The 17,408-nt window shown below is 36.7% G+C and overlaps 1 protein-coding gene across 8 annotated transcripts in view; it reads right to left on the minus strand.

Moving 5' to 3' along the window:
* rptor (regulatory associated protein of MTOR, complex 1) overlaps positions 1 to 17,408 on the minus strand; it is a 199,497-nt gene that overhangs the window by 41,393 nt on the left and 140,696 nt on the right. For all 8 annotated transcript variants that reach the window (XM_055157939.1, XM_020939830.2, XM_055157943.1 and 5 more), the window contains exons 22-25: positions 10,752 to 10,870; positions 4,738 to 4,838; positions 3,240 to 3,420; positions 2,243 to 2,353 (exon numbers count right to left, since the gene is read on the minus strand). In XM_055157939.1, the coding sequence (XP_055013914.1) occupies positions 2,243 to 2,353; positions 3,240 to 3,420; positions 4,738 to 4,838; positions 10,752 to 10,870 (512 nt within the window). The remainder of the gene's footprint in view (positions 1 to 2,242; positions 2,354 to 3,239; positions 3,421 to 4,737; positions 4,839 to 10,751; positions 10,871 to 17,408) is intronic.

Below are 17,408 nucleotides of genomic sequence, written 5' to 3' on the forward strand. Positions count from 1 at the left end.
TTCAACCATGTTAAAAGAACAATAAAAGATGAATAACTACTAAATAAAAGGTTGATGCACACTTTTAAAACAATTTTTGTTCAAATGTTCAATAAAGTGTAAAGGGTAATGGTTGGAGGTGCTTTAGCGCTGTTGATGCCTGGACCTCTCCTCTGCTCCTCTGATGGGTGGATGTGCTCTAGGAGACACAGCTCCTCTCGTGCTGAGAAGTGTTCAGAGGGCAGCTCCTGCAGCTTCCTGGACAGTTTCTCATTTTCTTTACTGGCTAGGTCTCCACCAACATGCTGGTGGACAGGTGGTTTGAGTGTCCATTACAGGTGCTTGAAGTTTCTTTGAGCTTCTCAAGGACTTTACTGGTGTTGGTCAGCTCATGTTTGAACATTGTCTCTTATGTGGATTGTTATAGAGATATTTATCTCCTTGTACACACAAACATGGTTTTCCAGCACTTTCTATTTCTTCAGGAGAGTAGCTTTCACCTCTTTCAACTCCAAGTCTTTTTCATTGATCTTTTTGATGTTTTGTTAGTGACTATTTTAGAGTTGGCAAGCTCTTGGTTGTATCTCCTGTGGCTCCTGAACGCCCCCTGTTGGTGTGGGGTAAAGTAGAGCATCCAGGTCGAAGTCCTCATCGTAGAGATGGGCGTCGTCCTCTGATGTACAAAAGTGCCAGGGCTTTGTTGAGAAAGTAGTCGAGCTATCCATGTATGTGTGAGATTTTACCAATATACTGAGAAGTTATGAACCAAAACTTGTTTCTTTAAAACAGAACATAAATGTATTTTACTTATAGAATGTGACATCTCCATGGTGATCAAGAATTTTTTTCCATGCTGTTTACAGAATGGCAAAAAATAAGCACCGTTAGAAATGAACTATTCAACTAACTATTAATAAATCAATGCAGTTATATTATTGACTTATTTTTAATCAATTTCACATCAAACACAAAAATGCATCACTATTACTACTACTTAAGGGCTAGGTAAGCATTTATGATCATCTACATTTATCTGTGCTGAAAATATATGTGTTGTATGTGTGTACAGTATACATATTACTAAGCATAAATATTGATAATGTTTCTATTTATTGTTCTATTTGTGATTTGTCATTTGCTCACATTATATTGTTTTTGGTAACTGACACTACTTCATTTTTACATCATTGGTGATGAAATCCAAAGGGTTGCGTGTTGGTTAGTGCAGTCATATTTTCACATGCACATACTAATATTTAGAATTTAGTCCAATGATCTTAAAGTGATGTCTGGGACCCCCTGGGTGGCCTCAGATGCACTACAGGGGTCCTCCAAGCCACGTCCAAGCCAAGTCCACACAAGCGTTAAAAAAAATTTAGTTTGAAATTAATTTTACATAATTTATTTGCTTAATTTACTACTTTAAATCAATATTAAGCCCATAGACATTATGATATGTACTGTTAACATAATACATTTGAGAGGAAATTGGGGAGAGCATAGATAAGTTTAATGTCATACTTTCATACTTTTCAACATTCAAGGCAATGTAAAACCATATATGAATAGGGACTAAAGGGGCAGTATAAAACAGTTCAAAAACAGTCTGAAATAGTTGTGTATCCCATGAATAGTAGTGAGAAAAATGTTGCTAAAACTCTTACAAAAAATTGCATTTGTTCAAGCAACTACATTTAATAAAACAGATCAGTGCCCCCTACTGTGCAATGTAAAAGCAGCTTTATTTTTCAGTAATTTTACCCAGGGGGGAATGAAGTTATGGCTCTCACAAGTTTCAATTATTTAACAGAGTCATCTTGTTCTCACAGCAAGCATCTCCTGACTGCCTGAAGTTTTCTATAGGAGTCTATTACTTTAGAAAAAAAATAGGGGTTCATGTCCTCATAGGGCTGAGTCACCCTAAAGTCACAGAAAAATGGCTGACAAATGCACAGCGGTGGCAGAGTTCACATAAATATTTATACTTAACTGAAAGAATAACAGTTAAAAAGTACTTCAGTGTTTCCTAGCAACTGCTGCTAAATAAGGTGTATACTTTGGAGAGGTTTATAATGGCGATTTTCATAATGATAAACTTTTTTTTTTGTTTTTAGGACAGCAAGGTAAATGTAGAAAGTCAGTATATAGTTTAGAAGTTTTATTTCAGTAAGGCATTTTATGAAAAACTAAATCATACTAAAATCAGACTAAAATGGGAATTGAATGCTTTCCCAAAATGATCATGCAACAAAAAGTGCATTACCTTCATGACAGGCTGAGCAAAATACTTGGCGCTCCAATCACACAGGCCGGTTTGAAGTGCGGGGCAAATGTAGTTCCTGTGTCCACCAGGATCATCCCCATCTTCTGTGCCCTAAACAGCAAACATCAAGAAACTAACCTAATGCTACCAAGTGCTTCAAAGTCCTACCACATGTCAAATTAGAAATAGTAATAAAATAATATAAATATTAAAAAAATTAGACCGGTTAAAGGGCCTATGTTATGCAAAATTGGCTCTTGTGAGCTTTCAGTGATGTTATAATGTTGTTACCTCCCCAAAAATATCCCTGGAGTTGTGTTTTGTTTTAGTCACACATGTTTGAATAACCCTTTTAATTAGTCTGTCTACATCTCCAAAACTCAAAATGCTCAGTTTCACCTTTGATGTTATGTAGTGGTAGTTTTCAAATTAACATCGTTGTACTTTCTGCATTACCACATGACATCACAAGGAGGAACAGAGCATTTTGTGCTTTGAAGATATAGAAACACAAATAAAAAAAGGTTACTCAAACATGTGAATAAAACAAAACACAACTTTCGGAATCTTTTTGATGAGAAAACAACATTATAACATAGATTAGAAAACAGCAGCCCTTATATGGGCCCTTCAAGAATGTTTTCTGTAAAATCAGTGCTCTATAATTACTACTCTGATTTGATTTGATCTTTAGTTGTGGTTTAGTCATTGTGTATTCTTTCTATTCTTTCACAGTTTAGGCATTGTGTAGTCTATGTTTCACTAATAAAGCCCCACTGCAAAACTTTTTAGCAAATAAATAAAAAAAATGAATAAGGTACTGTAAAATTTTAAGAAGTGGCCATGGAATCATACAAGGAATCGTGCAATGGTACACTGTAGGTAACCATAGCCATCAGAATACCTCAGTAACCCCCATGGGAAATTATTACATCTCATACCGGCAGTAAACACACAGGACAACAATACAACCATCCACAAATCCTGAGCCAGTTACCTGCTCGGGCCCCTTGTCGAACATTTTGCGAGTGCGGGGGAACTGATGTGAGTGCGGCTGGGCCTGTCCCCCCAGAGTCGGGGTGTAGGGGGGTCTGGAGGCCGGCTGCTCTCGGGGCGGAGGCTTTGGGACTTCATTGGTCAGACTCGAGCTGCTGCCGCTGGGCGTGGGTGGAGAGCCACTGGAGAGGGCATACATTCATTAATATATTGCGTTTCTGTCATATCTGGGAATTCAAGATTTTACTATAGCAGATTTTTACACTTACACTTATACAATTATATATTACAAAAAACAAATCTAAACCGTAAAATGTATTTGTGACAAACATGAACACAATTAAAGGGCTCATATTACGCTATTTTCTGTAATGTTGTTTCCTTATCGCTGTTTAAATCCAGGCTCAAAACATTTCTGTTTAACTGTGCATATAACTGAAAGGTTTTCATTCCGCACTCTTCTCTCCAGTTTATGTCTCTCTTTTTTAATTTTAATCTTCATGATTATTTATGTTTTGATTTGTTTTTATTATGATTTTAATGTATTTCTTATTCTGTAAAGCACTGTGAATTACTTCGTGTACGAATTGTGCTATACAAATAAACTTGCCTTGCCTTGCCTTATCAAAAACAAACAAAAACCCGAAGCTGTGTTTTGTTTCATTCACACATGTTAAACACAAAAACTCATACATACATATTTAGGCTGAGTCCTTCTCTCAAATGAAAAACCTTCTGTTCCACCTTGTGATGTCACGTGGAAGTGCTCAACTGTGTTTTTAAACTCCATTCACCTTCACTACCATCATTCATGACATCACAAGGTGGAACAGACCTTTGAGTTTTGGGTATGTAGACTAATAAACCAGGATTACTCAGACATGTGTCAATGAAACAAAACACAACTCCAAGTATGTTTGTGCATGTAAACCATATTAATCCAAACATCTCACTTGAGAAATACAGTATAAGTAGTATACAGTATAAGTATAAATACAGTACAAGTAGTATACTAAGAGAGGTGAACAGTCAATATTTTAAGAATTGACTCAGCTATAAATACTCAAATCATTGTAAATTTGGTATTTGTTTCTGTTTTTAATTTGTTTTTTATTTTGTCCGATTGGAAGTAGATATCATTTGCATAGGCAGCGGATATTAAAACTTACAAAAAAACAAAAAACAAAGAAAGAATTATATCAGGAAAGAAATTATATATCCTTATATAATTCAATAGCAACAAAACTTTCTTGCTAAACTACATGAACAAAAGTTTAAGAGAAAAGTCAATATACACTCATTACTTGAAACTAAAGTAAGACACTCAATTACTGGATATTAATCTGAAATTGGATCCCCTAGCAGTTCTAGCACATTCACGACTACTAATCCTTTTATCACTTTGTGTGTTACATTTTGCTACAGGCTGACTCATGCTCATTCTTCTGGTCTGTTTGTATTGTGTGGGGGGCCCTGTTGTGTGGGGTGTCGTCTCTCACCCGGCAGGATGGATGTGGGTGCCTTTGCTGGTGGGACTCGCCGGGGCGGAGAGTGAGATCGAGGAGTCGAGGATTCGCTGTGGCCGGGCGTTCATTGTGGCCTGTGAGACAATTGATGATACTGTTAGTGTTAATGGCATCTGACAAGTGAAATTAAAACTTCATTTTAGTCTTTGGAGGTGTGAAGGTGGAATACATTATGCACAGTAAGTTTTAGCTTTAACTTGCAGTAGGGAATATAGCATAAAATTCAAATTACAGTTTTGGTTGTGGTTGGGAGGGAAAACTCATGACGCTGATGTGGTAACAATCATGTATGCAACACTTTAAAGGTCCCATACTACAGTATTTTCTATAATACAGTATAAGTATTTTGTGATAAGTAAGATAAGCGTTTTGTTGTTTCCTCATCAAAAACATACCTGGAATTATGTTGTTTTATTCACACATGTTTAACACAAACCCTGAAAATTTAGGATGTGTTCTTATTTCAAATGGAAAACACTCTGTTCTACCTTGTGATGTCATGTGGTAATACAGGGAGGGCTCCAGTGTATTGTTAGACTCCATACACCTTCACTAGAGTCATTTGGATAATTTTCCGGAATTGCCAATCTATACCAAATAAAAGGTAAACGGTAGCTACTAACTACAAATACATGACATCAAGTTGGAACAGAGTATTTTAAGCTTTGGAGAGGTAAACGTACTAATAAAAAAGGATTAGTCAAATGTGTGAATGAACCAAAACAACTTCAGGTATGTTTTAGATGAGGTAACAACATGGCACAAGAGTCAGTTTTGTGTAATATAGGACCTTTAAACCACTACACCGCTGGTAAAAACAACAGAGGCACCTTACAGTTTTTCTCCTTAGAGTTCAAAAATATCAAACTGAGATTTTTCTGACAAGCATTGCAATTGTGATTAGTTTCTCAATTTATGTTTTGACAATAGAATTCTGTTCACGATGTGTTCAGAAGTGACATAAAGACTGAAATTATGAATTGACAATCTAATACAAGAATTCAATGTTTGTTTTGGGAATTTTTTGGAGACAGGATATTTTGCTGTTTGTGAAATTAGAGTATGTCACAAACGGCAACCCTTTTTTGCCAATTGTGTCCATCAAAATTGCGATTTTAAATAATTTTGCAGCGCTAAATAATAACACTATGTAGGTGGTCATAACGGTAAAACTTATTAGTGTGTATCTACAATAGCATGGACTCAATGACAGGTCCTACCTAATAAAAGAAGAGAATTGCATAGGATGAGCTATTCTTTACAAAGTTCCCCTGAATTTGCAGAAGCGCATCTCATTACACAGAAGAGGTAATATAACCTCTTCATTGTGGAATGTCTAATGGTGCTCACGAGGGAGGGGTAAACCTAATAAAGACAATAGAAGCAAAGGATCTGAGATGAATAGCAGGGCTGTTGTTTACTAAAGTCAGGTACAGAAGCTCCTCGGCGTAGACCACTTAACACACAAAACACATTTTACTACCTTGAATTGATTACTATGCTAATTACTAAATTGTGCCAGTTTTTCCTTGTTTGTGTCTCAAGGCTAAGAGGTAACACAGAGAAAAGTTTGTTTACAAAACTTGTGCGAGAATGTATAAATCTAAACTTTGAAATTAAGATTCAAGATAACGTTTAAGGACTTTGCAAGCACGTAAGTGGGTGTAATTTTCTTATATATTGGGTAAAATGAGAAGCAAGCGGGACAGGGACTATATAATACGCATGAAAAAGACTAAATCATAATAAAGAATAAATTAAAAATTAATAAAGTACAGCCCTAAAGTTGTAATTAATCTTAACATGCAAGATCATTCTAATATGGCTACCATTGGAATTAATGCTTGAGAAGGTGACCAAAGGAGACCATGAATTTTCAATACTACAATATCCCAAAAGGTGAAAGTTTACTGCCTTAAAGGAAAATTGTCCTCCATAGTAAATACAAAGTCGTATGACAACTAGAGGTCACCAGCGAGTACTGTCTCTTTTTGTTGGATTCTACTTCAGGGAGGACATCCTAAACAAAATGATCCAATGCAATAAAAGCAGTCTAGAAAGCAGCTTTACTGTCATAGTAAAATAAATGCCAAAAGTAAAATATGTTTTAGTTGCACAAAGAAACTGCAGACTGGACAACATAAAAAACAACTAAACCTAATATAAAAGTATGGATTTTTTGCTTGTAATGACTAGTCCACAAGTTTCCCTAAAGGCTTTGGAAAACTTTAACCCTTAGTTGGCAGAATACATTACAGCAGATGTTTATAGAAGGAGGGCCAGCCAAAGTGACAATTTTTCAAACTTTTCATAGATAATTCAGCAACAGTTGCAGCTCATCAACATGTGGTAAACAAACATTAGGCTAACCCAGTGTGGGCTCTCTTTTTTACGAAATCGCGTGCTAAAAATCTGTGTGAAACGGATGTAATGGCTTCTCCAAACTGCTGTGCTTCATGCTGAGACCAAAACACAACTTTGTTAACTTCTTAAATGTTTAATTGTATAAAAGCATCAGTGAAAACCAAAGATTTTGTACTAGTCAATTATTAAACATAACATAAAATGGCAAAAGAGGTATGTGTTGAAACTGTGAAAAGGAAAGCAGACTGTAAAGCCAAGAAAAGAACTGTAATTTCTAGGTAAAATTGGTGTTATAATTCAGAGCTCTAAAATAATGGTAACTGCTAATTTTCTTAAATAAGTTAGCAAGCAATTAATTATATGGGAGGTTCTTTTGGGGGAAATGATCTGGCTAATATTTCTCAGTGGAAACTTGGATTGTTAAGTAAAACTTACTTCATGTCACTACATCCATAAAAATACAGTACATTTCTATAGCTCTAACCTCAAGTATATTATACCCTTCCAATGAAAACTAATTTCAAATGGACCTTTCTGATTTAACATTCAGTAAAGTTAAAAGAGCACTAAGTAACTTTTCTGCTCCATGAATATGTTGCTCTGTTCAGAATCTTTCGTAGATCTTTGGAGAAGAAAGTCTGTCTATAGTAAGAACACTCTGTTTCAAGATTGATAGGTTTAATGCCATACTATGGAATATTCCAGGCAAAGCAATAAGAGCTCCATGGAGACAAGCAGGTGGCAGAGACATAGAGACAAACAGCTCATCAGAAAAGTTACATAGTGCACCTTTAAACATGAGATTAATATTATTTTCCAGCAGTTTTTGTAGTCTTTGTGTGTTTAGCCGTTTTAACTAATTTCCTCTCATATTCTATGGCTAAAACTGGTCGCAACAACATAATTACGATTAGTCACAGAGACAGGATTGGGTGAGGAAAAATCGCTAACTTCATTTTGTCTTGGCTTCATGCTGAGCTCTACGTCCTTTGAGAAAATGCCTGTTCAAAGTCTTTAATGCAGCCTTCATCATCCGTAGAGTGAGTTCATTTTAATTACCTGCTGACCTTGTTCACTTTGATTCCAATCAATAACGTTTGACATTTTAAAATCCTAATTAAGAGAAGGTAGTATCTGCATGAGGCTCAAGTTAACGTGGGTGAACTCTGAATAGAATCAAACTGAAAAAGGGCTATGCAGACTGCATTGTGTTAGAGGCCTGTATGACGCAAGTGCCATTCAAACTAATTAGCCAAGTTTCACTAGATTTATAAGCCGATGTCATTGAGCTGCAAGGTATTATATCTGGTCAATGAATCTTATCTAATTGCTTGTGATGTGTGTTTGCGCTTGTAAATAAACACTATTTTTTGTAATAATTCTGTTATGCTTTGTTTTTCTGGTACTTTGTAATAAACTTATATAATGATTCATAAAGATGTTTGTATTGTTCACAAAACTTGACTTGGTGTTGCTATCTGCTTGTCTCCATGGAGATACTGTGGAAATTTCAAGGTAAAGTGATATCATCTCCTCCTTCAACAAAGTTACACAGTGCACATTCGACAGTCAGATAAAAGTAGCTTTTGTATTACTGACATGAAAAGAGAGGGATGGACAAACCTGCAATGCCAAGTGACTAATCAAACCTTTTTATATGGCATTTTATGTTTCTTTAAATTGCATCCAAGATTACTAATGTGCAAATAATTAGATACCCGAGCCAAAATCATAACAACATTATCCAATCTGTGTTACTGAAAGGTGTGACTCACGACTTGTAAAAACTGAATGGCATTTAACAAAAGTTGACATGAATATAACAATTTCAGAGTGCTCTGTTATAGCCTGTTTCAGCAGCAGCTAAAGGCACTGTTAGATTTCAATGGTATTTGAGGTGTTGCAATGAAGAACTTGAGTGAAATGTTCCTTTCTCAGACTCTTTTTTCACTGCCTTTCTGAAAACCTCGCTGTAGTTTTATGTTGGCTGTAGGCAGGTAATGTCTCTGAATATGAGAGCACTCCTTCACAGAAACTCAACACTGCAGATCTGTACTGCAGTAAACCAGTTGAACGCATACAATGGTAGACAACGGTTACAATTACTCTGCTACATTTACCTGGGTAAGTTCTCATATAAACTGTTCCTTTTGTAATTGCATCTTTTTGTAATAATTATTTAAAATGATTACATACAGCAATACAAACAGAGGCCAAGTTAAATTAAAGGTGTACTAACTAAAGGTGTAACTTGGAGGAGGGTACACCAAATGCTTGTCCCCATAGACATGATATTGCTTTGACAGTTCCACATTTTTAACAAACATCTCGTGCATTTATTCATTTACAGGTGTTTTTATTACTCAAACATACCTTGACGAACATACATTCTTACTGTGAGTAGGGTCACCTCTCCATAGAACTGGTGTGTAACTTGGCAGTGTGGTGTCACCGGTTTAGTGCAACACTGTGGATAATTTCTGGCAAAGCAGTAACATCTCCAAGAGACAGACTGGTGACATAGAAAAGTTATAGCGCACCTTTAATTGGGGAATGACCATGTGGCAATCTATCTTAACTTTTAAATGACCTCCTATAATTTCTTTTTGACATCAGGAATTAATTACCAGAGCACTTTTTATTATTACTTAATTAAGTATGGGAGAAAACTATTGATATGTATTGGCTCTACTCTAGTGTTTTGATGCTCTTTGGTGCAAGTCTGTTGAGACTGTTGTTCTAAAGGTAGGTAATGGGACAAAGTGTTGTTGCCAAAAAAAAAAAAAAAAAGCCCTGAAATTTTGCCCTGCGGTTGGAGCATGGACGGACTGTGGTGGTTATTATGGCTCCTTAAGTTACGGCAGCTCGTGCTCTGCCAAGCCGCGGGGACTCATTGGGCCTTAATTGCATTTGCACAGAAGTAATGGGCTTCTGCAGGGAGAAAGTGCCAGTGGGAGGGTGCGGCCCAAGTACTGGAAACTCATCTTTTTCGCATAAGCACAGGGCAAAATACGACCAGCAAATAGACAGTCCCAAAAGTCAATTATAACACTCATATTACATTCAGATGTTCAAAATGGGGAGTGGTGAGGCGATGCAGAAAACTGTTTCCTGAAATCCCTCTGTCAGTACAGTGTGATGCATTTATGACTGAAAATGCTTTATACACTACCAGTCAAAAGTGTCATTCAATTTTTTTCTGCATGTTTAGTAGTTTATACATACAGAAGACATCAAATATAAAAAGGAAGATGGAATATATTTTTTTAATCACTCAAAATATATTTTATATTTTAAATTAATATTCTGGAAGTATGCACCCTTTTGCTTTAATAACAGCACTGCAAAACCTTGGCCTTCATGATGAAGTCACCTGAAATGGTCTTCACTTCACAGATGTTCCTTGACAGGGTTTATTAGTGGAGAACCAAAAGTGAGAAAAGTAGTGAGCAAAGTAAAGTGTAGGGTTTTGAAGAATAGACAATATTTAACATGTTTTTCCATATTTGCTTGTGCCTTCAATGAAAATCTCCAATGTAAATAGTCATGAAAAAAAAGAAAAAACATTCAGTGGAAAAGTGTGTCCAAACTTTTGACTCGTAGAGTACAGTCAGTATTTATACCTTGTATGCAATGCTGTTTAGAACCCTCATGGCCAGGTCGGACACTTCAGGGAAAGGGTCTGCTGCCAAATGTAGCAAAACTCTCCATATCTGTGTGTAGACGCTGTTGAAGGACACACCTGGAAGACATAAAGAAGCAGTTAACAGTGTGTCAGTACTGAGAATTCATAAATGGGATACTTCTTACAGGCATGGGTGAGAGGTCACTAACTCTTCTGACCATACACTGTTGTGCGGCAAGTTAGATATAGAGAGCAATTATTAAGTTTAGATGAAAATATGCATGTTTTGAACTATGCTAAGAGTTTATTGTGTGCATGTGTGTATAACTAATCTCCAAATTGGAACACTTGAAATGAAAATTGATAATGCTTTGGCGATCACCTGAAATCTATGTGGCCTTCATCAAGTGTCATGCACAGTAATACTTGGTCAGATCTCAAAACAAACGGTCAGCAGTACCACAACTTCAAGAATGTCTAGAACAGTCCACAGAATGGCAACTTATCTATAGTGGAGACAAAAATGTTGCTTGATATGTTTAATGCCATACTGTGGAACATTCCAAAGCAAAGCAACACCATCTCCAGCTGGTAGATTCTCCACTGGAAAAGTTACATAGTGCATCTTTAAAACAACTTATTTCAAACATTTAAGTGAATAAAACTCAGCACTCCCTTTACCCTGATCCTTCATACAGACAGTTCTACAGCTCTTATGTCAGTTGTTTTTCTGTCACAGGTTTCATCTCTGCCAGTGTCTTTTTATTCAAAGGTGAGATGTGTTTTTAAATGTACAAATGTTGTGACACAAAGCGATTCTTCGAAATATTACCTTGACCTGTTAGGAGGTAACAGCAGTGAATGTCTCTGTCACTGAAACAGCACTGTTTTGTCCTTATGTTGTTTTGAATGGGGCTTTGCATTCGGTCTAGGAAATGTGTTTTATAGTTACTTCATCTATTCAAGTCAAACCCATTCAATATGACTTTATGAACTGAAGAAGATGTAGAATTGTAACTGACTAGTACAATTATTATGTTTAATTCAGCAGATGTTTTCATCCTCAATGGCAGCGTGACCAGCATTTTTTCTCATAATGGGTTCATATATTCTGCTTGCTTTGCTGTATGACTATCTTTGCAAATATGTTACAAGGATATTGCAAATTAAAAGTCCATGTTTCTGTTCCTCTGGTGTTAAGGGAATTCTAAAGTCACTTATCCCCTTTTGTTTTACATTATATCCCTGACTTTTCCTCTGGCCTGGAGCTGTTAACCTTTTATGTGCTTGAGGTGAAAACAGAAGTGTGGACAGGAATAACAACCAGGAATCACTCAAATGAACACGGCAAATAATGGCAGAAAAATCATGAATAAAGTATGACTTTGTAAGCTGTTATAAAAAATATATAAATATCTGAAATTATATTATAGGAAAAATATTAAATTGAACAAACCATTTTTCTTTCGTAATGCATCTATCAAAAACCTCGATTTAGCAATAGTTAAAATGATGTATTTCTGGTTTAAAGAAGAGTCCAAGTCTGTATTTGAACATGTATTATATTGATGCAACTACCAATCCATTGCCCATATGTACGCATAAAAATACAATTGAAAATCTCTGCAATGGATCTGCTGCTCAGTGAGCCATACTATGGTTTTCTTGCCCTGTACTAAGCTTAGCAGAAATGTAGTTCCTATATACTACACAATAGGGTAAACAAAAAACAAACAAACATCAAAACAGGCGGAAAACCATACAGAGGACTGAGAAACAGAGCAGATTTCTGCAGAATCAACAATCAAAGCACCAACATCTTATTTATCTCAGGTAAAAGAAGTTACATATTTTGTTCTGAAAGACATGAGAATTTTTGAGATAAGATATATTCTCCATTTGAGCAACACGTGATACAAATTAGCAGCTGTGACTGGACTGTCCTAAGTTTGGATGAAGGTTTTTCATGCTCTACAGCCCAGACCCTTATGAATTCGACCAGAATATAGAAGGAATGGCTGATCAGGCAAGCAAATTTATACAAAGTCATTCTTAGTCACCAGGATTAAAGGTCTGATATTTGGCAAAGATCTGCTCCTCTTTTCTCTCTTCTCTCTCTCTTGATCAACCTGACACTGCATCTGTCTGTGATATAGGTCAGCAACAAATGAACACCACGGCAGCATCATTATTCACAAGGATCTACAGTACAAAACCAGGACAGAACACGGACTCATTCACGTCATTGTTCACAAAAATGAGAAAAGAGGCTTTCAAACCTGCATTTTCATCAGATTGAGAGAAAAAGATAAAAAGATGAGTGAGTGTGTGAGAAGAAGAGGTGATTAGGCAGGAACCTGAGGGGCAGGATATGATTAGTGGCGGTGGCTAGCTTGTTCGCGCTGCCGCAGTAAACAGCCAGTGACAAATGTGAGTTATGGTGTCTCTCCCATTTAACCGCCACACTACATTACAGAGCACACAAATTACCCACGCACCCCTCTGACAACTTCCTCTCTGTCTCTCTTCCTCTCTCTCTCATATTTTTTCGCTCTCTCTCCTATACTTTGCCTCTTTTCCTCCATACCTCCCTTTCTTCTCTCTTCCACTATCTCTGCCTGTCTTTTTCACTCTCTGCTCTCTAACTCTTTTTCTCTCCTTCTGTCTCTTACCATCTCTTTACTCCCTCCATACTTACTTGTTCTTTTTCTACATCTTGCTCTGTCTATGTCAATCTCTCCGAACCCCCTTTTTCTGTCCCTTCCTCTTTCTCTCACTCACCTCATTTGTTTTTTGCTTTTTTTCTCTTTCATCCATCCAAACTTTCTTTCTCCATCTCTCTCTCTTGCGGGCCCTCCTTCTATACCGCCCTTTCCATGTATTTCACTCTCTCCCTTGTTCTCCCTTACTTGATCCATATTGTGCTCAATGTAGTTATTTACTTTAAGCTACTGCAATTTTATATTTTATTTACACTAGTTTAAAGGGCCTTTGTCTCTACTTACTTTCTCTCTCTCCCTCCCTCTTTCCTTTTTCTTCTTTCCTTTGTTTTTGCTCTCTTCCTCTTGCTTACTATCACTCTCCCACCCTCCATACCTCCCTTCTCTCTCTCCCTCTTTGTTGCTTTCTTCCACACCCCTTGTTTCACATCTGTTTTTCTGCTGTCCTCCAATTTCTTTACTTTTCTCTTTCTCTCTCTCTTCCCCTCTCTTCCCCCATCCCTCTCTACTGTCCACATGAAGGAGTGTGGCAGAGACCATTCGTCAGAGGCTAGCGCTGCGCCCGTGTCCTGAAATGACACTTGTATCATCCAAATATGTGTGCTGACTGGGACGGACGAGCAGTAGTAAAGATGTTAACTATTGCCTAAATGAGTCTATCCCTCACTGTTTTATGGCCTCCTCAATTCCGGTAGACCACATAAAATACTTTAAACACACCAAAGCCATTTTTTGGGAGCTGTAAATGAATGCAACATAAAAAATGCAAGAGAAAGTTGGAAAGCAGAAGATGAGAAGTTCGTCCAGACTAGGATTTGTCTATTTTTTATGAGGAGGAAAACAAAAGGGGTAGTTATCGGGGGATTAAAGTTTGAGTAGTCACAAATGTACAGTACGAAAAATAAAGAGTTTTACAAATGACTTTAAGTAATTGTGGATTTTAAATAAGACAAATCATACAATGTTGAAATTTGCAGCATTTAAAATAGAATGTACACTATTAACATCAAAATCCACAACTGTAAACTGGTCTGCAATCTGTCTTTTCAAATTTTATTCAAAAAACTAAACAAAACAAACAAAAGTAGTAGTAATGTTATTAATGATATGTCAAAGGAGTATCTAATTTCAATAGTTTGAGTATCAATTTTCATAAGTATAAAAAATCTGATACTAATCGATACTAAAACTACATCACAAACACTCATATGAGCATGCATCAACAACTGGTATAAACAGGACCAAAAATGACCTTTCCTGGATAGCATTATTATGATCTTGACCTATATTAGAGTTAACAGCTCATATATCAGAACTAGTATAAGACCGTATGGCAACAAACAAAGTACTATTATTTTGTGTTGAAAATTACATTCCACTATTCTGAAAAAAAAAAAAAAAAAAAAAAAGCCTATTCCTTAGTATCAAAATTGAGTATGAAATTTTAGTATTGCAACAACAACAGCAGTTATCATTCTTTGACATCCCTTCATCTTAATACACTCCTGCTATTACTCTAACATCATAAGATTTGCAATGGGAAAACAAGTCAAGACCAGTTTTTCTATAAATCGATAAGTCACTGGCCGATCTTTGCTCTGACTCCCACACAACACTTCACTGATGCTCTTTCAGACCAGTGTCCAGCAGTGACCCCAGCCGTATTTTAATTCACTACTTCAACTACAAATGTATTTATTTCCATGCATTTTTAACCTTTTGCTTTAAGCGTGGGTGTAATAAAAACAACAAGTATCTGCTCTGTTGTGCTGCAAAAAGACAAGTTGGTACATCATTCAGTCAAGATGAAATGTGGGCCCCAGGAGTTGACTTCAAACCCGAACAAAATTGAGGAAACAAAACAAGAGTCACATTCGCGGCAAAATCCCAACAGGCTTTGATGAGTACCAACATAAATGTATCAGGAACGCCTCAGGATTATACAAGTGTTGTTCATTTACACTGGTGTGCATCTAGTCATAGTCTCCATCTTTGAATATTGCTCAATTTCTCTGCGGAGGTGTGTATGTTAATATATGCGATACACATGGCAGTAGAAGAGGTAATAACTTTAAAATAGGAAGTTATTTGTGTTAGCGGAGAACAGTGTGTTTTACAACTGTTAATAGCAATTAACAATTCAAAACAGAATATTAACTTCTGAATGGCCAGTAATACTTGCAATGTCTCCATATAACAAGAAGCTGAAACCCAATAGGACACTTTTTGGTAATCATTCAATAACTTGCTTTACACAGCAATTCTGACAAATAACACTATTCAGTGAAAGACTGGGGAGGTAGGGGTTAAAGCTAAGGAAACTGTTAAGTTTAAGAACAAGATTATGTTACAGTGAGGGAACTGGTTAAGGCTAGGGTTAGGAAAATGTTTAGGATTAGTTAATGTGCTGGCAACTATACTTACACATAAAACATAAAACTGTCAAAATATTTTGAGCCTGTTTATACAGCAACAGAAACTAACACATAACCATGGCAACCAGAGCTATGTGATCACTTTTGTCCCTCTGAACCCTACACATCTTGATAAATGCATTGTCACATTAAAAATGTCGTACACAATTGGGTATATAACTAAGACCAAAGAGCCACTGGGGAGGTGCAACACACGTGGACTAAACCAAGACTGACCCCAGGACTGAACCAGGAAAACTAAACAGGACTGAACTAGAACTAAACTAGGACTAAACCAGGACTGAGTGTCGGGACGGGCCCGGAGGTGCACCCCCATAGACCGTTGGATGACCCCAGGCAAAAGGACTGGCACAGAGCTCCGCGCACTGGGGAACTAAGCACAGCTGTCATCCGATTGCACTTTGCGGACACCCTGCTCCGTGAGCTCGAGGTCCAAGTCCAAGATAAATTCTGGATTAGTTCTGGTTTAGTCCTGGTGTTGTACCGATGTTCAGTGATGTTAAAAGTCATTTAGGCCTGCATGAAGTTGGAAATTATTTGCTGTTGCAAAAATCATTTATGTATGCACTTCTAAAAAAATATGATAATACAATATTAAAACAATATATTATCATAAAAGTTGTTATTGAAACTCATTGCCAGGAAAACAAAAGATGCATTTACTTCAAAGGCCTGTGCGGGGTAGAGCAGGCAGAGTATTATTGTTAGCTCAACCTAATACAGAACATAAAAATGAATTTTCATTAATGAGGTTATATGCAACAATTTGAAGACTCTTTCCCATTCAAAATATCTATTTTGTTTTAAGTTGTGATTTTCTGTCTCAACAGCCCTACATTCTCATCATTCTGTAACCCATGGATAGACTAGACTATGATTATAGATGATTTTTCAACTGTTTCATTGTCAGGAGATATGCATCTAAATTATGTTTTTGCTGTACGTGTTATGAGTTAAAATTTAGACATTTACATTTTAGTTTTCTCTGGTGGCCAATTTGAAGCAGAGCTGAAACCACTCACTCATAGCAACCCTTCAATAGAAATGAAATGGGGAACAAATCAAAGAAAAACACATTGAAAAGAAAATTTCATTACACCTGAACTCGCTCTGACGCCAAGTTACATTTACTGTTCTCAGGAGCTCAATTTGCCTTTCCACTCGATTTTCCATTTCAACTCATTTTCAAACCCGACGTTAGAACAGCGCACAGCGGGACATGACAGGTTTGCCAGGAGACATTTATAACTCAAAATATGACAATAAAAGTCCCAAATAATAAGGGAATCCCCAACTGGAAATTTGCCACAGCCTCAGGGAAAACAAGAGTGTTATGGTTTTTGATTGCTGGGCCAGCCTAGAATATACACTTCTCCAATACTTTAACAGCATGTGAGCTTGGTCACCGGTACATCTCCCTGAGTTCAGATAGGCGTGACTGACAAATGAACATATAAAATGAAATGTGGGTGCTTACGTGGAAAAAATAAACGGAAAAAA

This window comes from Boleophthalmus pectinirostris, unplaced genomic scaffold, assembly GCF_026225935.1.
Source record: "Boleophthalmus pectinirostris isolate CB_2022bp ecotype Guang Dong unplaced genomic scaffold, ASM2622593v1 HiC_scaffold_22, whole genome shotgun sequence".
Classification (NCBI taxonomy): domain Eukaryota; kingdom Metazoa; phylum Chordata; class Actinopteri; order Gobiiformes; family Gobiidae; genus Boleophthalmus; species Boleophthalmus pectinirostris.